Source organism: Arvicola amphibius, chromosome 6 (genome assembly GCF_903992535.2).
Source record: "Arvicola amphibius chromosome 6, mArvAmp1.2, whole genome shotgun sequence".
In the NCBI taxonomy this organism is placed as follows: domain Eukaryota; kingdom Metazoa; phylum Chordata; class Mammalia; order Rodentia; family Cricetidae; genus Arvicola; species Arvicola amphibius.
In genome coordinates this window covers 19,301,926-19,327,809 of record NC_052052.2, presented here as the reverse complement: position 1 = coordinate 19,327,809, position 25,884 = coordinate 19,301,926, and the positions used below count along the sequence as shown (strand labels likewise).

The following is a 25,884-nucleotide window of genomic DNA, read 5'->3' as shown; positions in this document are numbered from 1 at the left end:
CTGTGGTCTGGAGAAGCCAGAAGTGCGAGGCCTGGGGCTCAGGGTCTGACCAGCAGGCAGCGACCTCAGCCAGACCCCCCTCTGTCCTGGCTGACTGATCTGCAGCAGCTGTGGCCTCCACCTCCTGGGGCTGGAGGATGGGGCCTGTCTGGCAAAGTCAGCTCTCTGGAAGCTGATGGTGAGGGGGCTGTGCACACCAGGAGTTCCAAATCCTCTCTACTCATTTCTCCAATGGAAAAGTATGAATAAAGGGTAGGGGAGACGCTTTTTATTGGAGGGGGTAAAGGGAGAAGCCCTCGTTTTCCTATGTTGAGCCAGGACAAGGAGGCATGCCTCCCCTGTTGCCAGAAACCCATCTTTGCCTCTCATCTGTAGAGCCAAGCAGCAGCAAGGGTCACTTTCCCCTTTAGAAACATGTATTTTTTTTTTTTCAGTGCTGGGGAAGAAAGCCTTCCCCCTGCCCACCCTGCCACTGGGCTGGGCTAGGCCTACCCTGAAGCCGGTGAACCCTCCACCAAGGGCACAGTTCACAGTATTCCTGTGCGGCTCCAGTCAGCCTGTCATAGATGATGCCTCCTGACCCTGCTCCTGCCAGGTCGCCAGAAGGAACACTCAGCCTTCGGAGCAGCCACTGGGACCAGGAACCAACAGCTAAGCAATGTGGGGCAGGCAGAAAACAGAGTTGCTTTGATGGTGTGCACTGCGTCAGAATGAGTGGCTGTGACGAAGGAGCAGGCGTTGTTTGGAAACCCAATTACTGCCTGCAAGGTGCCCCTTCTGAGCTCCTAGCAAGAGCCAGACCAGAGACCAGCCAGAAGCTAGAGGGTGGTCTGTTTCCAGGAGCAGATGGCAGCTCTGGGGAGACTGGCCTGGGACAGAATGTGACATTCTTAGGGTCACTGGCAGGCATGTGGGGATGGGAAAAAAAGAGCAGGCTGGCCCCAGGGCTCACCAATCCTAGATGCACAGCAGATCAATCTCCCTGAAAAGACAGCCCTCTGCACATCCCTGCTCAATCTCTCCAGTAGCTGCCCGGCACACACTGAATCAAGGCCAAACGCCACCCTCTGCATTCCAAGTCCTTTCCAGGCAAGCCCCAGGCTACCTCACAGACTCATCCCCTGCCAGTCCTTTCCAGAACCCTCTCCTCCAGCCAAATGGATTTGCTGTTCTGAAGCAGGCTCTTCAGTCGGTCCCCCGCCCCCACGCCTTTGTTCACACCATCTCATCTCCCTGCAATGTCCTTCCCCACAGTCCTCTCCTCCCCCTCATCTCCTGTGTAAGCTGCCCACACTTGGAGCCCATTCAGACACCACATCTTTCTGAGGCTTCCGTGATCCTGAGCTGAGGCGACTCCACTCCTCTTGATGCCCACAGCACTTTACCTGCCCTGCTGCCTCCTGCATCTTTCATAGCTTTCATGCTCAACTATGTCAGACTTTATCCTTGTCCAGCAGCTGCCCAGGGCACTCCAGGGCACATGGTCTCAGAGTGACAGAGCTGTCTGCCCAGTACCTAGCACACAGTAGGAGCTCAGAAAAAAGCTGTGAAGGAGGAAATCACCAACTTTCTCAGCAACAACACCGACCTGAAGCAGAGCTCCCGGTCAAGTTGAGATGAGGGCCGCCATGTCCTACCCCACCACTGGAACAGAGAGGTGACACACCTCAGATATCCCCAAATAGTCCTTTTGAATTTGGGTGCCACTCGATGCCTGGGGAAACTCCCGATGTTTAAGCTGACTTCTGTGTGTGTGGCATCTTCCCCGCCCCCATCCTGCTGACTTGGGTGGGTTTCTTAAAGCTTCCCCAGGCCTGCCTAGTTTCAGCCAGACGATGGCACACCAGCTGGCCTGTCTGTCTGGGCAGAGCCGACGGATGCCAGACGGAGCAGAAATGGCTGTGGGCCCAGCTCTATCCATCTCTAGTCTTGGCCCTGGCTGGGGGATGGGGTCTGCGTGCCTGCTTGTCTGACGGTACTGACTGAAGCCCTGATGGTCTGAGGGGCTTCTTAGGCCACGGTCCTACCCCTTTACCTCCGGCCAGTGTAACCCAACACAATCCATACTTGACTTCCGGTCTCTAGGTTTAGTTTGTACTTGGTCCAGTGAGTGGCTCTAAGAACCCAGAAAATAGATGCAGGACCATTTAGCTGCAGAAACATTTTTGAGGATACAAACTGAGTTCACCAAGCTCCTCAGTTGCATCTACCGAGACTCCATTGTTCTTTCAAGGCCAGATTCTCTAGTAATCAGTATCAACAATGTCTCAAGCCCCACTTCATTCACACGCTGTAACAAAGCGCCGAATTTCCTGTGAACACGACCACTAATCTCTTGCTGCTTAAAATATGGACCCGGCTACCTTCGGCCTTAGAGGTGGGAAAGAATGGCCTACATTCAAGGAGCCCCAAGAGGCAGCAGGCTGCCGATGCCACCTTCTCTGGTTGCCTTAGCAATTTGGTTCCATGGTCCACTTGCTTCAGTCCTCGTTCTGACCCAGGTCCCTTTGCGGTGCCCACTCACCACTTGCGTTTCATGTAGGCAGCAGCTCGGTTCCCATAGAGCATGGCATTGTGAGGGGCCTTTTGCACAGCCTTGCTGTACAGCTGAATGGCCTGGGTCCACTGCTGGCAGGCAAAGGCTTCATTGGCTTGCTGCTTCACGCGTTCCAGGTATGGAGGCAGCTCCACCTGGGGGCTGCGAGGGGACGAGAGCCAAGCCAGACCAGTTAAAGGTTAGTAGCGCTACCCAAGGGCCATGCATAGTTCTGTGGACCTTAGGATCTCACTGCTATTCAGAAAAAGCCGCTCTCACTTTGAGATTGTTACTACCTATTACCACGAGAGAAAATGTGTACAATCCAAATACTGTGAGCCAGTAAAAGGGAGGCAGGAGTAAGGATGCCTGGACAGGCATACAGCAATTAACAATCAAATGCTTGGGCTTAGGTGCCAGCCACTGATGTTACCTGAATTAACCTTAGACCATCCTTCTTCTTCCCATGACTCTCTATGGAGAGTTCAGTTCTTCTCAGGGACTAGAAAATTCCAACATCTGAGGCCAAGAGAGGGGTGGGAAGAATTGAGGCAGGAATATGTTCTGGGATGGGAAATACTATAACCAGGAGGACCATGTGGGTGGGGGAAGGCTCAATGCCTCCAGACCCTGACCCAAGCACTGTACAGAAGGACAAGCTCCAGTCTGGGGGTTGTAGCCTCCCAGACAGAAGCTGCCACAGGGACACTAGCCACTCTAAGAAGCCTCTCTGGCCCAATCTCCAACATCTGGGTTCTGGAAGGCAGGGGTATGTGTGTTATAACTTTTGATTGAGATTTATTTTTGTGTTATGGGTGTTTAGCCTTTATCAATGTGTACCATGTGTGTGTAGTGCCTGAGCAGGCCAGAAGAGGGCACTGGATCTCCTGGAAATGGAGGTATAGACAATTGTGAGCTGCTGTGTAGCTCTGGGAATGGAACCTGGGTCTTCTGGAAGAGCAGCTAGTGCTCCTGACTGCTGAGCTATCTCTCCAGCCCCCAGAAGAGATGTTTACAGGACATGTTTCTTCCTCCTGTCCAAAAGGTGCAGCTAAGACATGGATGGCCACAGAGGTCAGCTGGCCTCACCTGATACACCCCTTGCTTTCTGGCAGCCGGAAGCCGTTGCTGTGAAGGTGTAGGCCATTAGATACGCCATTGGACACACCATTGGTAGGCATCTTGCCATTCTGGACTTCTGGCAGGATGAAAAGAAAGAAACAGTACAACTCAGGAGGAGGCTTCCTTCCTCTGCATCCCTCTGGCTTCCATCATAGGATCTGATGGCTACATTGTGAGACTGTTCTCCCAGGTCAAACCCAGCCCCAGAAAGCAAATCAGGGCAGGCAGGCAGGCAATGGTATAAAGAAAAACCTGCGCGCCCTCTGCTGGCTAAAGAGGACAAAGCTTTTATCTGACATTTCCCACTGCTGAGTCTGGGGAGGGAGGGAGGGGTTGGGAGTGGGTTGGCACGCATCAGCTGTAACCCAAGAAATCTATTAGAAAGGATGAGAAGGAGAACATTTTTCAAATTCTTAAGAGCCAAGCCATCTTCCTTGGGGGTGGGGTACAAAGCCTTGGGAAGACCTCTCCGACCTCTTGTGATCATCCTCTCACAAGGTCACTGTGGAGATCTGCTCCTTTTCGAGTACATGGACACAGGTCGGAGGCTTCTCCATAGGTGACAGTACTCAAGATCCCACCCACCTCAGCAGAGGTTCCCCAAGGGCAGAACTTACCCACTGGGTGGCATTTTCTAGGCAAGAGGAAGGTATATGGTCGTTGCTTGTAAGTCAGATCAAACAAATAAACCTGGAGTGAAGAGACGGGGCCATGAGGTGAGCTGTAGCCGAAGCACAGGCCAGGTCTCGGCAGCTTGAAGACCAGGGTCCTAACTCACTGAGAACACCGAGCACGGATTCAGAGCTAGCAAGGTTTCCCAGCAATGAACCATAAGCAGGGAACTCTTCCTAATTTTGATTCTTGGGGTAGCTGGATGATGTACTCAGAGCCCTGGCTGGGATAAGTTACTAACTGGGAGCACAGACTTAAATAAGATCCTAACAGCGACACTGCCAATTACCTCCCTCAGGAAGTAAACATTATCTGTTGTTAATACTTACTGAGTGTTATTTAATGCTTATTTTGTTCCAGAATTCTGCTAAATGTTCTATATGGACTTGCTCCAGAAAGTTAACTGAAGAGGCTATTAATATCATCATCCTTTCTGCAGATGAAGAAACGGAGACTCAGAATCTCACGCTTTCCCAGGGTTGTAAAGGACAGCATAGCCAGGACTCAGACCATGTAGGTGTGCTTTCCACTCATCCTCATGCGGCCACAGGCCAACGCTCACCCATCCTCCAGCCCCTCTCCTGTGTGTGTATTTACACCTTGCTTTGCAATGGGTCACTGCCTCACTTCCCTGTCTGCTTTCAGAAAACAGCAGGAGAGGAAACTGAGGCTCAGGAAAAAAATAGACAACTGCTTGAAGTCACTGTAACAGCTAGTAAGTAACAGGTTGGCTATTGAGAATGGGCATATCGATCGGGCCCAAGTCTTCCTATGAAACTGAAGCTGGCCTTGAGGTCTCTATCTCCTGCATCAGCCTCCTGAGTTCTGAGGCTGCAGGTTTCACCGCACCTAGCCCAGCATCATCTCTCTCTCTCTCTCCTTCTCTCCCCCGCCCCCGTCAGACAGGGCATGTATCACCATACCTGGTTTATCCAGTTTATGTGGTGCTAGGGATCAAACTGGGGTTTTGAGCATGCTAGGCAAGCACTCTGTCAAGTAAGTAACATCCTTAACCCATGGTCTGTCAATTTCCAAGTGTATGTTCTCTTTTATCTTCTTGTTAAAACATGAGTGTATGATGCACATGTGAATGCAGGGTGCACATGACATAGGGCCTGGGCAGAGGTCAGAGGACAACTTTTTCCCGTTTGTTTCTCGTAGTGCTGGTTAGCCTGAGACTCAAGATGTAAGATTTAAGATCAAGCTCATCTTAGACTCCCAAGGATCTGCCTACTTCTGTTTCCCAACTACTGGAATTAAAGGTATGTGCACCACCATTTCCAGTCCCAGAAGGTAACTTGAGAGTTGGTTCTCTCCTTCTATCTGAGGACTTGAACAGTAAGTACTTTTTTAAAATTTTTATTTTATGTACACTGGCATAAGGAACTGGAGTCACAGATAGTTGTGAGCTGCAATGTGGGTGCTGGGAATTAAGCCCTGGAAGAATAGCCAATGCTCTTAACTGCTGAGCCATCTCTCTAGCTCCGAATAGCAAGCACTTTTACCTGAGGAGCCATCTTCCTCATGGCAGACCAAATGAGGCAGATCAAAGCCTACATTCTTATCCAGAATATCTTATCTGTCTAGTTCACTTAAAAAGAGGAAAATAAAGACTAGGTTAGGGTAACTCTGCTGTAATCTGCATGATACCATGTTACTCTCACATGTCACAATGCCATTTACAAGGAAGCTATTGCTTTATCTGCTAAGACAGACAGCATGCTGGTGGGAGAGTCTCACCAGGCAGCAGAGCCTACCTGCTCTCCTCCCATGTTGACTAGCAGCTCTGTGCCATTGGGGCTGAAGGTCACATAAGTGGCAACCAGCACTCTCAGACGGCTATTATAGTCAGGTAACTTCACCGGCAGGTGACCTGTCATGAAGAATACAGTAACTCTAAGATGAAACTTCCAGACTCGCTTATGGAGGCAGGGGACAGTGTAAAGACAGCCGAATTGAAAATGCTAGCATTCAATTTCATCATGGAGGCAGAGAGAGTTTCGAGCGCTTGGCATAGGCAATGGCCAGCAACTTATGCGTGTTCCCTCACTGAGTCATTCTGTACGTGAAGCAGGGTCTCGCTATGTAGTCCAGACTGGCTTCACATTTACTAGTTATTCCAGATTAGTGTTGTGATTTTGAACCTCCTTCCTTAGCTTCTAGAGTTCTATGATGATGACTGTTTTTTGAGAAAGGGTTTCTCTGTGTAATAGTCGTGGCTGTCCTGGAACTCGCTCTGTAGACCAGGCTAGCCTTGAACTCACAGAGATACACCTGTCTCTGCCTCTCGAGTGCTGGGATTAAAGACATGTGCCACCATTGCCCGGCATATTTTTGAATTTTCTGTTGTTCCCCTTTGCCCCTATGGACAGTCCCCAGAAAGAGCCACGGTCTAGCTGAGAGCCGGGATGGGCCCTACCTGCCACATAATACTGCGCCGCACCGTCCGGAAGGGGCTTCTGCCGGTCACAGAAGGTGTGCACGCCGGCAGTGGGGCTCTGCTTCATGCTCTTTCTGATGGAAGGAAATCAGGCAGATTAAAGCTCTAGCTTTGTCCCTGGCTAGGTGGATCACACTTCACAGGACACCCACAGTTGTGTCCCCAGAGCTAGAGAAGGCATCTCTCTTCTTGCCAGGCCACTCCAAGGTTTGCTCTTTAGATGCCTATGGACATATTCACCAGTAAAGTAGAGCAGGCTAGACCTGTCCTAGGATCAAGAAAAGTCAAGGCTGTGAATACAGCTCGGGTCTGAGCCCACCCTCTCCTTCTATTTTTTCTGAGACTGGTTCACATTAGTTAGGTGAGGATGACTTCAGCCTCAGCTCTGTAGAAAAGATGACCTTGAACCTCGTTCCTTTCCCTTCTACCTCCCAAGTGCTAGAATTATAGTAGTGTGCCGCCATTCGTGATTTTACCTTTCCTTTTCTGTTTAAAAATATTTTATTTTGGGGCTGGAGAGATGGCTCAGCGGTTAAGAGCACTGACTGTTCTTCCAGAGGTCCTGAGTTCAATTCCCAGCAACTACATGGTGGCTCACAACCATCTGTAACGAGATCTGGTGCCCTCTTCTGGCCTGCAAGTGTACATGCAGGCAGAACACTGTATACATAATAAATAAATCTTGGAAGATGATGTGACTACTTCTGCATGAGGGAATGCGCATGTGAGTAAAGGTGCTCTGCCCAAAAGGCCAGAAGAGGATGTCAGATCCCCTGTAATTTGAGTTGTGAGCTACCATGTGGGTGCTGGAAATCAAATACTGGTTCTTGGTAAGAGCGGCTCTTAACCACTGAGCCATCTCTCCAGCTCTATGAACTTTTCTCTTAAGTAAAATATGGGCAAATATGTTGTTCAGTGGTAGAGTACTTGCCTAGCACGTGCATAGTCTCATATTAATCCCAGTATCACAATAAATAAATAAAATTATACATACAAAATATTACACATGTAAGACACTAACTCTGTGGTCAGATGCAGTGGCCTGTGCCTTTAATCCCAGCATGTGGGAGGCAGTGTAGGCATGTCTTTATGAGTTCAAGGTCAGTCTGGTCTACATAGTGAGTTCTAAGCCAGCCAAGGCTACAGAACAAGACCTTATCTCAAAAAACAAAAAACAAGGGAGAGGGGAGAAAATAAAAGGCTTATTCTGGGGTTGCAGAAATGGCTCCACTTGCCAAGTCTGATGACCCGAGTGCGACCCCAGGACTACATGGTGGAATTGGTCCTTTGACCTCTACACATGCACCATGGCACGTGTGAAACTATGTCCCTCCGACCCACACACAGGTAAATAACTATAAACAGTGAGATAACTATCAGGAGACACACAGTGATCCATGGGAGGGAATTACAGGCAAATTACTATAAGAGAAAGGGCCAACGTGTCTTGCCCACAGGGCTACTGGTCGTACCTGTGGTTATGGATCATTCGGATGTCGTAAAGTCTCACAAAGGGCCCACTGGCCCCTACTGCCAGGCAGTTGTTATCCTGGGGATTGACTGTGAGGCACTTGGCCTCTACCATCGGCCCACAGTACTCCGTCAGGTCAATCAGCACCTCTGAGTGTTTGCTGTTCTCCCGAAGATCATACTGGCTGTGAGAGAAGACATAATTAGAGGCTAGGGTTCTTATGCAGAAAGCAGGGAGAACCAAGTCCTTGTAATGCAAGAGGAGATGGTGTCTACTGCGAGCCAGTTGCCTATAGTAAGCTTCTTCTATTTTTGAGACAGGGTCTCACTGTGTAGCTCTGGCTATCCTGGAACTCACTATGTAGACCAGGCTGGCCTCCAATTCAGAGACAGAGATCCATCTGCCTCTGCCTCTCCCAAGTGCTGGGATTAAAGGCGTGCACCACTACACCTGGCTTTATAGTAGGCTTCTTAACACATTCTGATTTATCCTAAATTAATCCCTTACAGTATATACTACAGTTCAGATCTTATAAATGTCAACATTACAGCTACTGCTATTCTACCAGTGACTGCAAAAATACTGAGGGAAACTGCGCTGTTCATCCAGTACTCTAAGTGTTTCATGTGAACCACCAGTCCTGTGCCACTAGAACACAGAGGCACCAAGAAATTAAATAAACTATCTGGGGTATCACAGCTACGAAGTACGGAGCAGGAACAACCTGCTATGAGTATGGCATGTAAACTATTTTGTTAGCTGGGTGTCATGGCACATGCTTGTAACCCTAGCATTCAGGAGGCTGAGGCAGGAGGATCATGAGTTCAAGGCCTAGGTTACACAGTGAGGACAGCCTGAGTTTATGAAAGCCCACAGTCCGACTCCTAAGACCCAGTTTCACACACCAGCTTTCTCTGTGGTCTAGTAGTTATAATCAGCCTTCTCTCCCCTCTTCACGGGCTAGGGTTTCAAGTATGCTAAGTGAGCGCTCTACTACTGAGTTGTGTCCCCAGCCTACAATACAGCATTTTGTATGCGACTTTTATCTCCCTATATGTGTAGCGAGTCCACCTGCCACCTCTTGCCCACCCACCCCTCGTCTGCTCTAGAAGGCCCAGCTATGATCACGTACAGCTAGGATGTCTCCACTACCTGTGCCTAGTCTAGGTCCTTGGGATTCTTCTACCTGATGCTCTCATGTTGCTTGGTTTCCTCCCGGCTGGCCCTGAGAACAGGTCAGCAAGTGCTTCCTGAACACGCCACTGACCCAGGCTGCCATTCAAGTACCGTGTGTGTTTTACATGCATGTTCTCCACTGTCATACTCAGATCAACAAAGGGGATATTACGATTATTCCTATTTTAGAGACGAAGAGACTGAAGTTCAGAGGTAAAGTGGCCTTTTCAGACTTAACACTGAAAGAACTAGAATTTGACCTGTTCTGCCTGGCTTCAGAGGTCTGCTTCTAACTACACTGTTATGAGTTTACACATTACTTAGAAGGTTCTCTACAGCAGCATAGAGAAGATAAGAAAGGGTGCCCAGTTGAAGCAGTTTTGGAGAAGTGAGGGGAAGCAGATACAGCAAGGCAGTGGCGCTATCACAGAGCATGCTGGGCTGTTCTTGTAACCCCATCTGCTTAGAAAGCACAGGGGCTCCACTGAGGCAGGAGTTGGAAACCAGCCTGAGTAACAGAAAGGCCATCTCTCTCCAAACAACAGAGTGGCAGCCTCTGAGAATGAGCACGCTTGTCTCAACACCCGAGAGGCTGGGGAAAGACCATCTCTAGCCCAAGTACAATCCGGACTGCAGAGCAACATCTGTCTCAACACCCAATCCTTCCCATGAAAAGGGATGGTGGTGGTTTAGCTCAGTGGTAGAAAACTTATCTGGTATGCAAGAGGTCCTAGGTTTGAGTCCCAGCACTCCAAAAAGGAAAGAGGGGCAATAGCACCATCTTTGTCTGAAAAGGTCAGAGGCAAATATGCAGCCGAACAGGACACTGGAACTGTAGGGAGAGGTGCCAGGTCTGTGGAGGGCGGCACAAGCCACTGCCACCGAGGCAGAGGACACGCCATTTCACGCAGAGACACTTACCGGATAAGCCCATCCTCGGCAGCGCTCCAGAATGTGTTAGGCCACATGGGTGCTGTGGCAATGCGCTTCACCCGGTTTGTATGGTCTCCAAACATGTGGATCGTCTCCTTTACTGTCAGGTCATGGACATGGACCTTGGAGTCAGCGGCCCCAGTGATCAAGATTCTGTCTCCGGCATGAGGCAGGAACTGCTCAGAAGAAATTGCATGATTGGCAGGAGTCAGGGTGGAGCTGGCTACCGAAGGAGACTGGCCTGGATGTTAGCACATCCTTTCCCTCTCAAGACACTTAAGAAAATAAGTTTATCAAGCTCACCAAAATAACTTAGGATGGGAAGCAGCAGCCTACCAGCCTTCAAGGTTAAAATGAAGATATTTTATATACAAGCTCATGTGGTTAGGGTGGTCATGACTTACACTAAGCTGCTTTACCTAAGAAGCCCCCTTCCTCTATGTCTTCTCCAAGCAGAAGCCGAGTGGACCATAATCTTTACTTTACTTACAAAGGATTTCCAAATACCAGTCAACAACACGTTTCCTTGCTGATACCGAAAACAACCGCATTACAACTGGGAGGCTGGGAGTGCATCCTGTGCCGAACATTCACACGGGATGTGGAAGAACTAAGACAACCCCTAGCACAAAGAAAAATACCTTCAAGGGTCATGGGCTAAGAGATGTTTAAAATGTTCAACTCCTTCTGTGGAAAAATTGGGGAATCAGGTAACAAAGACTAGAAACTATTCCTATCTTGCTGGGCAGTGGTGGAGCACACTTTTAACCTCAGCACTTGGGAGGCAGAGGCAGGTGGATCTCTGTGAGTTCAAGGCCAGCCTGGTCTACAGAGTGAGCTCCAGGACAGCCAGGGCTGCACAGAAAAACCTCATTTCAAAAGACAAAAAGCAACGAAGCAACAAAACAGAACTACAACAAACCTATTCCTTTCTTTTGACCTAAAACTCTCACTTCAAAGAAATAAAACAAAAGAAAGGATCTGGGCAAAATGCTCAGCACAGCGCTCCTTGTAATGACAAAGAGTGGGAAGAGCTCAGAGGACGGACAGTGGGGAAGGTCTGGCCACTGTAAAGATGACCGCCATCGCCCAGGGAAGTGGAGAACACAGCACTCCAGGTGACACGTGGCAAGAACAAAGCAGTTGCAAATGTGGCCTCGTGGACAAATAGGACACAGCTTTATCTTCCTAACTTGAGGAAGAAAGCATTTGGTGTGGCTATCAGTTGAGTATCTCTCCCCCTCCTTCCTTGTAATGGGGACAGACACCTGCACGGAGAATGTTAGGCAAGGGCTCAACCAGAGCTAGACCCCAGCTCTCTTTTTAGTTTTTATTTGGAAGAGTGAAGAAATTACGTTTTCTGCTTTGCTAATCCCTCATTAGGAAAAGGGATACACACACACACATACACACACACACACACACACACACACCCCTATTTTTAGGAGCAAGCAATCTGTAGTCCTGTCTGGTGGTAGCACAGATCTCAGCTAGCCACAGCACAAACAGGTGAGCCCTCACTGCAGCCACATTTGTAATGTACCATGGTTGCCACGGGGGGGAGCTCATGGGTAAAATACTGTAAGTGCCTATGGTTGGTGTTTTGACTACCTCAATCAAAAACGAAAAACTAGGGCTGGCAAGATTGCTCAGTGGATAAAGACACTTCCCATACAATCCTGGTGAACCGGGACCAACCCCAGGGACTCACAAGAAGGAGTCAACCAATCCAAGAAGCTGTCCTGACTTCCACACACCTGCACCCATGACCCCTCTCCCTTATCACACACATGCATAAATCACAGACTTTTAGAAATGTATTCTCAAAACATCAAAATGCCAGAAGAAGCAGATAAAGAGCTGTGTCTCGCACCAAGGACTAGTAAGTGTGTGTATGTCTTACTATGTAGTACGGGCTGGTCAGTAGAGTCACGAGCCAAGCTGTAGTTGTTCTGCTTCGAGAAAAATACCTAATAATCTAAATGACCCTGCAATACTGTATAGCCAGAGGCTCCCCCAAACTCCCACAACCAGGACCAGCAGCAGTGGCCAACAGCCTAAATGGCCTCTATGATATCCGTATGACTAAGACCAGGTCAGAGCCTTCCCTAGGCCTGTAAGCTAGTTAGTACAGGCAGCCTATCTCTAGAAGCCATCTTCTCAGAAGAGATGGCATGTACCCTGAGTTGAGTTTCCATGCAATTGTGCCTCCTTGTGGACCAGGGATTGTATTATACCAGGAAACTATTTTTTTCCAAATTATACCATGTTTAAATTTATTGGGAATAAGCCACCTGGCATCAGACTCCCCAAAGTCTTGATCCAGGCTGACGAGGTCAATCTAAACCAAGTTCTCATTCTCACCTCATCGTGGTTCGTTTCCCTGTCTGACACTTACAGAGACCCCCGCACCCTGATAAACACCCAAAGGGCTGTCCAACCTTCTTCAGCCAGACGTGTGGCAAATGCCTCTAATCCCAGAATGCAGGAGGCAGAGGCAGGTGGATTTCTATAAATTCAAGAGCAGTCTGGTCTACAGAGTGAGACCCTGAATTAAAAAAATAAACAACTTTCTTCATAAAGCCCCAAGCAGACAGTCCTTTCCACCTGCTTTTAGATTTGCTCGCTAGGATCAAGACAGCAAGTTTCCAGAGAGGAGCAGACTGTAGACTCAGGCTATAGCTCTGTGGGTAGAGTATTTGCCTAGCATCTGCGAAGTGCTAGAGGTTCCATCCCAGCACCAAACAAACTTACTTCTTATAGAGCACTCGAAGGAGGTGGAGGATCAGGAGTTCAAGGTTATTCTCAGCTACAAGCTGAGTTTCGCGGCCAGTTGGAATTACATGAGACTTGTCTCAAAGGAAAAAGACAAATTTCACATAGCAGGGCTTTCAAAGGTCTATAGGCTCCTGCCCACCTCTTCTCAGCTGAGTTCCATTAATTTCCTATGACAGGATAGCAAAGCTACAAAATCTATGCTAGGAGTTTAATTTTTATCTTATATGGAGGAACTGGAGTTACAGCCAATAGTGGGCTCCATAGAAGTACTGGGAAACCAGCTCTGATCCTCTACACAAGCAGTAAGTTCTCCTAATCACCGAGCCATCTCTCAGGCTCTATTCTTTTTATTAAACAAAAACAACAACAAAATCTTAGTCAGGTGTTGTTGACACACACCTTTAATTACAGCACTGGGGAGGCAGAGGGAGACAGATCTCTGTGAGTTCAAGGCCAGCCTCCTCTACAAGGTGAGTTCTGGGACAGTCAGGGGTATGTAGAGAAACCCTATCTCCAAAAGCCAAACCAAACCAAAAACAAACAAACATAAAATTCACTCTGTAGACCAGGCTGGCCTTGAACTCAGAGATCTGCCTGTCTCTGCCTTTTAAGTGCTAGATTAAAGGAGTTTGCCACCATGCCCATCTTAAAAAAATATTTTGAGGTTTTAAGAATATTGGCTTAGAGAGATGGCTCAGCTGTTAAGAACACTGGCTGCTCTTCCAGAGACCCAGGATTGATTCCCAGTACACACATGGTGGCTCACAACCTGTAGCTCTAGTTCCAGGGGATCTGATACCCTCTTCTGGCCTCTTTGGGTGCTGTACACACATGTGGTACACAAAAATTCATGCAGACAAAAATACTCATACACATAAAATACAAATAAAAAATCTCTTTGAAAAAATTCAAATCTGTGTGTGTGTGTGTGTGTGTGTGTGAGAGAGAGAGAGAGAGAGAGAGAGAGAGAGAGAGAGAGAGAGAGAGAGAGAGACTACAAAAACCAAAAGAGGGGGTCAGATATGCTGGAGTTAAGAGTTACAAGTGGCTGTGAGCTGCCACCATATGGTGTGCTGGGAACTGGATTCTCAGGACTTCTGAAAGAGCAGCAGGTGCTTTTAACAGCTGAGCCATCTCTCAGTCCTACCTGCCCATTTGTCTAACTTACTCATTCATCTGTTCATGAATTTAGAAGATACTCCTTAGCTGCTCCTTTTTTTCATTAGAGGAAACAGGCTTAGAAAAGACAAGGAATTTGCTCTTACAACTTCCAGCCAGGAGACATGCTAACTCACATAAATATAAATGGATGGAGGGACAGCAAGATGGCTCAATGAGTAAAGGTACTTGCCACCAAGCCGGATGATCTTCATGAACCCCAAGACCCACAGGGTGAAAGGCAAAAGCTGACTCCACCTAGTTTTCTTATGACTTCCACATATACCAGGACACCCATGTAAACCACAACACACATGTACCACCACACAAACAAAAAGATAAAAATGTAATAAATAGAAATGGATCTTGAGCTGGCCAGTTGGTTCTGAGAAGAACATAAAGAGACAGGCTTTAAGCCTCACTCTCTAATACTCAGACCACAGGGACAGCTGCAAGTCTAGGATCCACAGTACGCACTATACCAGCACAGCCACGCCCACAGCCACGCCCACAGCCCAGTTCTGCCCAGCGGGGTGTGTCTTACCTTGACAGAGAAGATATTTGCTGTGTGCCCCGTGTGCATGGACAGCAGCTTCTTGTGATGCAGTGGGTCCCACACAATGGTGTGCTGGTCATCGGAACCAGAAGCCAGCAAGCTGTGGGCAGAGTTAGGAGCTCTGACTTCAAGTTCCCAGGGTGCCTCTTCCCTATCCCCATTCCCAGAGGATAAGGAGGTAGGCACATAGAACTCAAAGGACAGTAGATGTTGCAGAGTTTAAGGTTAGCTTGTAAATATTAGTAGATTCTATTTCACTTGGCTAAGAATTTTTCAAGGTTCTCCCAATACACCAACCTAAGTAAAGCAGGGTCTGGACGTTCATCCAAACTTCCATCTGCATTTGGGTTAATAACAGTTTACTGTGTTGGCAGTCATGGGCAGTAGTCTATCTCCTTGGAAGTCCCAAAGTGAGGAGCCCTCTTCTCCCAACCTCCCTGACCCCTTCTCTGGCCCCTCTAGCACATACTTACTCTCCCTTCTCATTCCACTCCAGACAGTTGACACATCCAGAGTGACCCTGGAGGAGGGAACAGAGGGTTAGGAAGAGAGCTGATTGGACAGTCTCCTGGGAAGCACAATGCCTAGAAGTGGGATAAAGCAAGCAAACCAGTCTCTCCTTCAGTATTTGTAAGGGACATGTGGCGGTCAGACTAAACAGAACTTTATATCCTGTGTCTCACAGCATATAAAGGACTTTCTCACAAAGTCTCAGTTGACAATGAACATCTGAGCTATAAAGGGCAGACTTTATCATCCCATTTTGCAGGAAAAAACATACATGAATAAGTAGAAATAAAAACCAAAAACTTCTGCCCCATCCCGAAGGCACAGGTACAGCTCCCTCAGGGGACAAGTTCAGGGACGGAATGTTTGCGGTGTCTTTGCAGCTCCCTTAGGGGACAAGTTCAGGGACAGAATGTTTGCGGTGTCTTTGCAGCTCCGCGGTTCACTCATTTATCTTCCACCCTCACTCCCTACCAAAGCCAGAACCTGGAGATTAACGCAGAAAGCTAAGCTGGGCTAGAGTATTTATCTTGAGGGTTTTACTTGAAGGGGGGGAGCTGGAGAGAAAGTGGGCGTACACTTACTGTTCTTGCAGAGAATCCAGGTTCGATTCCTAGCACCCACTTGGTGGCTCACAGCCACCTGTAACTCTAGTTCCAGGGGATTTGGTGCCTTCTTCTGACCTCAGGCACATGAAGGCAAAACACTCATACACATGAAATAAAACAATAAATCTTAAGGGGCAGCCCCACAGCTCACAGCAGAGAAATGAAAGGATTAGGCAATCTTTCTGTCTCTTCACCCCTCCTCCCTAAGAGCAGCATGACTGCCACTGGGCTATCAGCTTCCTGCCTGAAATCAGACCAAGCATCCTGGGAAGCATAAATCCATTTTTCTCGCCACAGTGAAGGGTTCAGGAATTAGGCCTAAGCCAAACAGTATGTAGACAATAGTAACATTTATCTGGCCACAGCGATCAACTGAGAGATGAACACAGACCCTGAATCAGATGTCAAGATGGGAACAGGTGACAGGCACTACTGGAGAAAGAGTCTTCCCACTCCCGGGGAAGCTGGAATACATAGGGGCCTTGCTTTCCTGCAGGCCAGGGGTGTGTCTGTGACTGACAGGATCCTGAAACTGTGGCACAAGCTGCCACCTTGAGGGAAAGTAGCCCGAGGGCAAAATGCACCCAGAAGCTAGCTGAGCACAAAGTCTAAAATGAAGCCAGACTGACTACAGCAACAAACCCTGACACCTACTTCCTCCTGCCCCTCTGATTTGCTTCTTTGTTTTTTGTTTTTCGAGACAGGGTTTCTCTGTAGCTTTGGAGCCTGTCCTGGAACTCACTCTGCAGACTAGACTGGTCTAGAACTCAGAGATCTACCTGCCTCTGTCTCCCAAGTGTGGGGAGGTGGGGAGGAGGGGAGATATTAAAGACCTGCGCCACCACTGCCTATCTCTTCAGTTCATTTAAGACAATTAAAAGTGGGCTGTTACCTGTGGTCCAAAGCATCCAAACCAGTGATTCCAACATGTTCTTCAGGTGTCACTGAGCAGGGCCATTCTTCAAGATGCCCCGCCTATGCTGTGGTGACTGCCTTTCCTGCTGGAGCCTACTGCCACCCTGCATTAGGGCTCTGCAGCTCTGGGACTGTTCCCTTCTACAAAAGCAGGCTCTGTGGACTGCACTGCATCTCCAAGGCCAGCCACAGTGCCTAGCAGGTATCTACTGCTTAACTGACTGAATGAATGCAGGGGGCTAGTGAGGGGCTCTGAAAGGTACGGACACATCTGTCCCTGCTGTCCACGCAGAAGAGCCAGAGTCTGTCTTCTTCCCAGCACAGATCTGTTCCCCCCCCCCCCCCCCCCCCCCGCTGGAACTCGTTCCTTCCAGGCTCTGCACTTGAACATACCAATGAAACACCCTCTGCCCGAGCCTGTCAGGCCACCTGCTGACCTACGGCCTCTTGCCTTCTCATTCTCTTGGTTGCAACCCCACACTTGTATCTGGGTCAAAATCATTTCTATCCTTGTGCCTGAAGTCACAGTTGCTCCACCCAGGGCCTTGAATGACTGTCACTTAGTGACGGCAAAGCTGAGTACTTGTAGGCAGAATAATGGCCTCCTGTTGATGTTCGGCCATAATTCTGAAACCTGCAAGTGTTATCTTAGGTGGCAAAAAGGACTCTGCAGATGTGGTTAAAGTAAAGAACTCCGAGATGGGAAGATGATCCTCGACCGTCTAGGCGGGCTCAATCAATCACACGAATCCTTACATTCAGAGACCTGTGTTGGCTACAGAGAAGTAGGCAGATGAGGTGCAAAAGGACTACCAGCCACTGCTGGCTACGAGGCAGGGGAAAGGGCCAGGAGCCAAGGTTGCAGCTGCCTTAAGAAACTGGGAATAGCAAGAAATTCTACTCCGTCCTAAAGCCTTAGCTGTCCTGGAACTTGCTCTGTAGACCAGGCTTGGCCTCGAACCCAGAGAGATCCACCTGTCTTTGCCTACCAAGTGCTGGGATTAATTTAAAGGTGTATGCCACCACCGGCTGGCTATTTATTCATTTTTTTTTAAAGCTATGTTTATGTATTTACTTTCTGGGAGGGACATGGGCCACAGAGGGTCAGAGGACAACTTTCTCAAGTCAAGTTCTCTTTTACCATATGGGCTCCAGTTCCTTGAACTTGGTAGCAAAGGACTTTGCCCACTGAGACATTTCTCCAAACATAGACATTCATTTAGCATGTATGTTTGGATATGTGCATATGTGTGTACATGTGTGCTATGCACAGGGATGGAGCAATCGGACAACAACTCATAGAAGTTAATTTTCTCCTTACACCAACTGGACGTAGGTGATCAGGTTTGGCAGATAGCCAAAATCCATGTAAAAGCAGGGTATGGTGGCACCTACTTATAGCCTCAGGTAGAGGGAAGGGCAAAGACAAAGACAGGCAGATTCCAACATCTCGCTGATCAGCCAATCTAGCCTTCATCAGGGAGCTCCAGGTTCAGTGAGAGACCCTGTTTCAAAAACTCATGTGGAAAGCTGGGTTTGTTGGCACATACATGCCTTTAATCCCCAGCACTTGGGGGAGGCAGTGACAGGAAGATTTTTGTGAGTTTGAGGCCAGCTTGATCTACATAATGAGTTCTAGGACAGTCTGGACTTAATAGAGAGACAAATAAAAAACAATGTGGAGGGAGGCTGGAGAGATGGCTCAGTGGTTAAGAGAACCGGCTGCTCTTCCAGAGGACGGGAGTACAGTTCCCAGCACCCACGTATGATGACGCTAGAGAGTCATAGGCATTTAGTTATGATCTCAGTACTCCTAAATCTCAGAGACATTAAATAACTCTTGTGCCATTATGATCTACAAAGGAGAGAGGAGTGAAAAAGAGAAAAAGGAAATATACATATATATCAACTAAACAGTACCTCTCTCTCTCTCTCTCTCTCTCTCTCTCTCTCTCTCTCTCTCTTTCTCCTTTTCTTTCTGTGATAAAGTACTTGCCTAGCATATGCTGAGTCCTAGGTTCAATCACCACTACTGGGCCGGACAGTGGTGGTGCACAACTTTAATGCCAGCATTCACGAGGCAGAGGCAGGAGGATTTCTGTAAACTCAAGGCCAGCCTGGTTAGAGAGTGAGTCCCAGGACAGCCAGAGCTACACAGAGAAACCCTGTCTCAAAGCAAAACAAAACGAAAAGAATCAACCACTACTACCACAAGAAATGATCTATCTATAGCTACATACTTCAATTCCTGATGTAGCAGGAATTCCTGTAGGGAAGGCGACAGCCCTAACTCACAACAGGTGCTTTTTCCTTCTACTGAGCCCGCATCTACTACATACCCCTGCAGTCTTTTTACGCTTTACTTCTACCAAGCACTGAGCATATAGTAGGCATGTTTCTACATGTGAATGCTACTGTGTAAATAATACAGGGAACTCTAGCGAGAGGGAAATCGCTACACAGGTCAGCCAGGTTAGTCAGGCAGTGGCTGAGTGCTATGAAACCATAAAACAGGTGTTGGGACCTCTGTGACTGCCTCTCCTGACAGGCCGTCCCCACTGCTGCTTCCCTCCAGGGTCTAGATACACTGCCCGCATACATAGTGCACACTCTGTTTGCCTGAATACGTGAGGGAATTAGAGACGCTTTCCTACTTTCCTTCTCAGGTGACTGCAACATGAATTTACTTCATTATCTAAAGGAAGCGTCGACAACTTTCTCTGTAAGGGGCCAAACAATAGATATTTTAGGTTCTGTATACCATATGGTCTCTGTATGAATCATTCAATTCTGCTGTTGAATCACTAAAACAGACAGACAATACATAAATGAATGAGTGTGGCTGTGCTCCAATAAAACTTTATTTATAAGAACAGGTGGCAGTGTACTTGAGACTCATATGGAAATGCAAAGGACTCAGAATAGCTAAACAATCTTGCAAAAGAATAAAGTTGGAAGGCTCACATGCCCTAATTTCCCAAGTTGCTTCACAGTGGGATAAGGACAGATATTTTGGTCAATGCTGTAGGCTAACAGTTAACAAAAAGCTTTATACGTATGGATTCTTAATACAATTCAATTGTCTTTGCAACAAATGGTGCTGGGACAACTGGACGCCACATGGGGTGGGGATGCAGCTCAGCAGCGCAGCACTGGCCTGAGATGTGCAAGTGCTGGGCTTGTCCGGGACTCCATCATGAACAACCAAAGAATCTAGTGCCAGGCTGCAGATCCTCAGTATTCAAGGCTAGGTTCACAACTAAAACCTTAAGGATGAAGTTGGGTCACCCTTAGGGACCTTATTTTTGCGATTCCTACCTCAATGGATCTCCTTACTGAATTTTGTTTACATACACATACATATGGATCAAAGACCTACACCTACTCTCTAAAACAATAAAACTATTGGACAAAAACACAAATATAAAATCTCATGACCTTGAATTGGCAAAGATGACATAAATGTAACATTGAAAGCAAAGTGAGAAAAGAAAAGAACAGGGCAGAGGAGAGGGCTCAGAGTCTGGGCACCCCTCTGCCCAGCCTACACCTGAGTTTGGTCCTTGGGACCTGCACAGGGAAAGAGAGAAATGGCTCCTTCCAGTTGTCATTGGGCCTCCACAGGTGTGTGTGCCCCACTCACACACACAATAAATAAATGTAAAAATTTAAAAGAGAAACTAAACAGCTACCCAGTGTTGCTGAGGTCTGTGTCTAATCCCAGCAGTAGGCAGCTGAGACAGGAAGATCTGAAACTCAAGGGCAGCTTTGGGGTATACTGTGAAATCCTGTCCCAAGAGACTGACAGCACTGAGTAGCTGTAAGTCCGCTGCTCTACTCTTAGGTACACAGAGAGATCTAAAACTCTGTCTCTACACAAAAAGGCGCATGACAACTCAGAGCAGCACAGACACAGACAATGTAAGGCCCACTTTGCCACTTCCATGCCACAGTTTATAGACAGGCTACGGTGCTTCTTTGACATGCCAACTTGACTCCGTCTAATTTGAATTTATGCTCAAATTACACAAGAAACAAAACGGAAATAAAAGGCAATCACCACCAGGCCTGGTGGCCCACACCTCCAACTCCAACACAGGACGTAGAAGCAGATGGGTCAGAAGTTCAACAACAGTCTTGGGTAAATTCAAGTCTAATCTAGGCTACAAATAAATACTGTTTCAGAAATAGTAACAAGAGAAAAGAAATAAAGGCAAATTGAGAAGGTGAGATATGTAATTGGCTCCAGTACTAGCAGGTTCCTGATGGTAGCTTCAACCAGGCACAGGGGGAAAACAGGAGTCAGGATTATGGCATTTGCATCTGTGCTGAACATGTAAAGACATTTTTTCCTCATCATTATCCTAAATGATACAGGATTGTATTAGGTATTAAAAACACTCTAAAGATGGTGTAAAGTATTCAGGAGTATGTTTGCAGGTTATATGCAAATGATACATCATTTTATATAAAACCTTGAGCATTTGAAGATACTTGTACCTGTGAGAAGTTCTAGAAACCCTTCCCCCAAAAGCATAGCAGGGGATGACTGCATAATACATGTAATTTAAGAATAATATTAAGAAAATCCGGTGCTGGAGGACTTGGCAATTAAGTACACACTGCTCACAAAGAGGCCCTGACTGAGTTCAGCTCCTGCACTCACTTAGGGTGGTTCACAATATAACTCCAGCTCTACAGGAATCTGATGCTTTGGCATCCAAGAGTAACTGTACACACATGAACCCACATACACCTAATGAAAAACACAAACCCAGGTAAGTGTGATGGTACACACCTTGAACCCCGGCACAGCAGGTGGACTTCTGCACACAGAGGATGGAAACAGGCTGTGTGGATCTAGGATGCAAATTCCACCTCTCTCTCTTTTACTCCCTCTTTTGGTGTTAGACATGGTTTTTCTGTGTAAATCCTGGAGTTATCCTGGAATGCGCTTTATAGACCAGGTTGGCTTCAAACTCACAGAGATCCGCCTGCCTCTGCCTCTGCCTCTCAAGTGCTGGGATTAAAGGCATGTGCCACCACCGCCTAGCTGAAAATTGGATCTCTTACCTGAAGCTCTGCTTCCAGGCCCAGCCGCCGGATAAATGGATCGGTGACATGATATCGCCGTTCAAAGCTCAGGGCACCCCGTTCCTAGGGACAGAAATGAAGTTGTGGTTTCTTTGGTTCAATATTATTTAATATCTAGCTTTCTTTTTCAAAATGTGTTTTATGTGAATGGGTGTTTTGTCTCCATGTTCATCTATGCACAATGTGCAAGCCTGGTAAGTGCAAGTCTACCTTTGGAAGAACAGTTAGTGCTTTAAACTCACTGAGTCATCTCTCTAATCTCCAATATATTTAACTTTTCTATACTCAATCCTATGCTAGGCACGATAAGAAACAGAAAAGATAACAAAGAATTGGATAAAAAACAAAAGAAAATGGAATGTTTCCATATTTTGGACGGAAGAGCACTGCCTCTGGGATACACCGTGTAAGTGCATTCACATGCATATACAAAAATCGCCTTTTGATACTGAGCCCTAAAAACAGTTCCTGTCTTGGCCACCCAGTCCAATAAAATCCCCCCCCAAAGACCTCCTAAACCAAAATTAAGTATTCAGCAATACCAGGTGAAGCAGACAAACGCAGACTAATGCACACCAAGCTCTTGGCTCCTATCAGGGCACACATTACACGCAGTTCGTCCACATGAAACTCCATGCACCGAAGGCTACGTAAGTCTGCTTTTGAAAACAGGTCTCACTATGTAGTCCTAGCCGGAACTTGTTCTGTAGCTGAAGCCAGCCTTGAACTCACTGAGCTCCACCTGCTCTGAGGGCTGAGATTAAAGGTATGTATCACCACACCACACTGACTGCCATGTAATTGAATTCTTTTTAGTTTAAGAAAGTTCTAGCATTTAACTTTTCAAAGGTACTATCACTTAACAACAACAAAAACATTAGAGCACAGGCCAACAGAGTGACCAGTCTTCAGGCAGTTCCACTATTCAGGCTCTTGGGGTTCTTACCAGAGGTGTATATATGCCTTGCTCGAAACTATTCTAAGCTTCTGTGGTCCCATACTGGAGTCTCCCTGGAGCTGCCTCACTAACTGAACCCACGTGCCCAGTCACTCTCTCATCTCACAGGAACGCTGCCTTTCACATGGAGACTGCAGGACAGGCTCTAGTGCAAGGGAGCCTTAAAGAAGATCGGCCTCAGGTTCTAGTATGTCTGCAACTCAGCAGCTGGAGCAATGAAGAGGCTAGAACTTATACTCGTGTGCACCCCCACATTGGTGGCTCACCAGCCTACATTAATCTTAGCAATGGAGACACAAATATAGGGACAGGGGAGCCTCCATGAATTCCATGTACTTGAAAAAAATTGAGAAGAAAGGAGACCTTGATTCTGTCCTCAGTCTGCTACTAGCAGGCTATGTGACTTTAGGTGGCACCACTGTAGACCTGTCTTTTGTTTTGTTTTGGTGGGGGTGTTCATCTTTAAATGAATCTATAAGGTGGCAGTGGATCTCAACCTGTGGGTCACAACCCCTTTGGGGTTGGAATGACCCTTTCACAGGGGTCACCTAAGACCACGAGAAAACACAGATATTCACACTACAATTCACAACAGAAGCAACATTCCAGTTAAGAAGTAGTAATGAAAATAATTTTAGGGTTTGGGGTCCCAACATGAGAAACTGTATTAATCGGTTGCAGCATTAGGAAGGTTAAGAACCACTGTAGGAGAAAAAAGTGTCTAAGGCACTGGTTAGAAGGTCCAGGCTGCTTACCTTGATTTGCCTACGAATGAGGTCTCTAGTAATGTTGACTTTTGCCATCTTCTCTTAATGGTTCAACAGAAGGAAGCTATAGAAGGATCTTCAAGACCCTTGCACATTCCAGCCAAGCCCAGGTCCACAAGACAAGCATTTAATTACCTGCAAGGAAAACAAAAAGGGCCATCAAGCCTTGGGAATGGAATAGGTACCTTCACAAGCATGATCCCACTCCTAAGACAGCCCACTAGCCCACTCAGTAATTTATGACATGGGGGGCTGGCCCTGCTCCACGGTGCTCAAGAACCCTTGAGTGGGTAAAGATGAAGCACAGTGACTCATAACCACAGGGAGCACTGAGCAAGCACGTGAAGAGTCACGACGCCTCACCAGGAATGGCTGTGAATACAGGAAAGAAAATGGCAAAACAAATGTCAATGTCCACTTGTCCCATCAAACCAGTGGCAAACTATCTGAACTATCACACTTTAGAGCCAAGACCCTCAGCCAGACTCTCCCACAAATCAGTACCATACACAGTTTCACAAAATCAAAACCTCAAAAAGGGGGCTTCCAGAGAACTGACACAGGGAAGCTCCAGGCCCGCTTCCAGGTCTTGCCCTATACGCCTATTTGTTTAATATCCTTTGTAAAATCCTTTATAATAAACCAGCTTTCCTACTACCACTCTATGACTAGCAGTGGGCATGTGTATGTGGAGACAGAGATCTCCTTGTGGAATTGCTTTCTCCTCCCACATTAAGTGAGCTTCAGGAACCCAGGTGGCCAGACTTGTGTGGCAGGAGTTTTACCCATTGAGCCATCTCACCAGCTCCAGTATTTGTTTTTCTAGTTTTTCGGGACAGGGTTTCTCTGTGTAACATGCCCTGGCTGTCCTGGAACTCATAGAGAGAATAACTTGCCTCTGCATTCCAAGTGCTGGTATTAAAACCACGTGCCACCACCACCACCACCACCCAGATCCAATAATTTTTAACTTAAAAATGTTTTTAAATTTTCCATGTATCTTTGTGAGTTTGTGGCCAGCCTGGTCTACAAGAGCTAGTTCCAGGACAGGCTCCAAAGCTAAACAGAGAAACCCTGTCTCGAAAAACAAACAAACAAACAAACAAACAAACAAACAAAAAGTTTTTTCCATGTAGGAGTATTCTGCCTGCATGTATGTCTATGCATCATGTGCACGCCTGGAGACCAGAAGTTGCAGGATCCCCAGGGAACTGGTGTTGCGGTGGGTCATGAGCTGCCATGTGACAGGCGCACAGAATTGAAGCTGGGTTCTCTGGGGGAGCTTTCAACCACTGAGCAATCTCTCCAGGCCCACCTACTAATTTAAAAAAAACTTATTATTTTAAATTATGTATGTGTGTGTGCTTCTGTGTAGGCACATACACATGAGGGTAAGGACCAGCAGAGGCCTGAGGAGTCACATCTAGAAGCTGGAGTTACGGACAGTTGTCACCAACGTGTTAATCAAACCAGGGTCCTCTGGAAGAGCAATACCTGCTCTTTACCATGGACCCATCTCCCCGGTCCCTAGTAAATGTTTTGATTTATGCCTCCTTTTTCTTCAGAAAAGCAAAGGCCTCCCATGTGTATCAGCCAGCAATGGCAAATCAACTTGCAGAAAGATTAGGTACATCCTCTCCTATTAAGGCTGGACGAGGCAACCCAACAGGATAGGGTCCCAAAAGCAGGTCCAAGTCAGAGACAGTGCCTGTTCCCTCTGCTAGGAGTCCCACAAGACCAAGCTACACAACTGTAACACAGTGCAGAGGGCCTAGCTCAATACCACACAAGTTCTCTGGTTGGCAGTTGAGTCTCTGTGAGCCTCTAGGAGCCCAGATTAGTTGATCCTGTGGGTTTTCTTGTGGTGTCCTTGGCCCAGTAAAAGTTTTTTTTTTTTTTTAAAGAAGAATGCAAGAAATGTGCGATGACAAAGCCCATGATTCAACTGAATAAATTCCGAGGGGCTAGAGAGATGGCTTAGTGGTTAAGAGCACTTGGCTGCTCTTCCAGAGGGCCAGGGTTCAATTCCCAGTACCCACATGGCAGCTAACAACTGTCTGTAACTCCAAGAGCTGACACTCTCACACAGACATGCAGGCAAGCAAAACACCAATGTACATAAAATAAGAATAAATAAATTATAAAAGAAATTCTTAAACAAACACTATACCTCGGCTAAGTGTTAAAAGTGAA

The 25,884-nt window shown here is 47.3% G+C and overlaps 1 protein-coding gene across 4 annotated transcripts in view; it reads right to left on the bottom strand.

Moving 5' to 3' along the window:
* The window catches only part of Wdtc1 (WD and tetratricopeptide repeats 1), a 48,516-nt gene that overhangs the window by 5,887 nt on the left and 16,745 nt on the right, over positions 1–25,884 (bottom strand). For 3 of the 4 annotated variants that reach the window (XM_038333147.1, XM_038333146.1, XM_038333145.1), the window contains 11 exons: positions 23,680–23,826; positions 21,946–22,029; positions 15,316–15,362; positions 14,831–14,942; positions 10,339–10,526; positions 8,243–8,425; positions 6,750–6,844; positions 6,088–6,203; positions 4,276–4,348; positions 3,626–3,734; positions 2,525–2,698 (listed from right to left, as the gene is read on the bottom strand). In XM_038333147.1, coding sequence (XP_038189075.1) covers positions 2,525–2,698; positions 3,626–3,734; positions 4,276–4,348; positions 6,088–6,203; positions 6,750–6,844; positions 8,243–8,425; positions 10,339–10,526; positions 14,831–14,942; positions 15,316–15,362; positions 21,946–22,029; positions 23,680–23,727 — 1,229 coding nt within the window. In that variant the 5' untranslated portion in view covers positions 23,728–23,826. The remainder of the gene's footprint in view (positions 1–2,524; positions 2,699–3,625; positions 3,735–4,275; positions 4,349–6,087; positions 6,204–6,749; positions 6,845–8,242; positions 8,426–10,338; positions 10,527–14,830; positions 14,943–15,315; positions 15,363–21,945; positions 22,030–23,679; positions 23,827–25,884) is intronic. The other variant, XM_038333148.1, reaches the window with a different exon arrangement.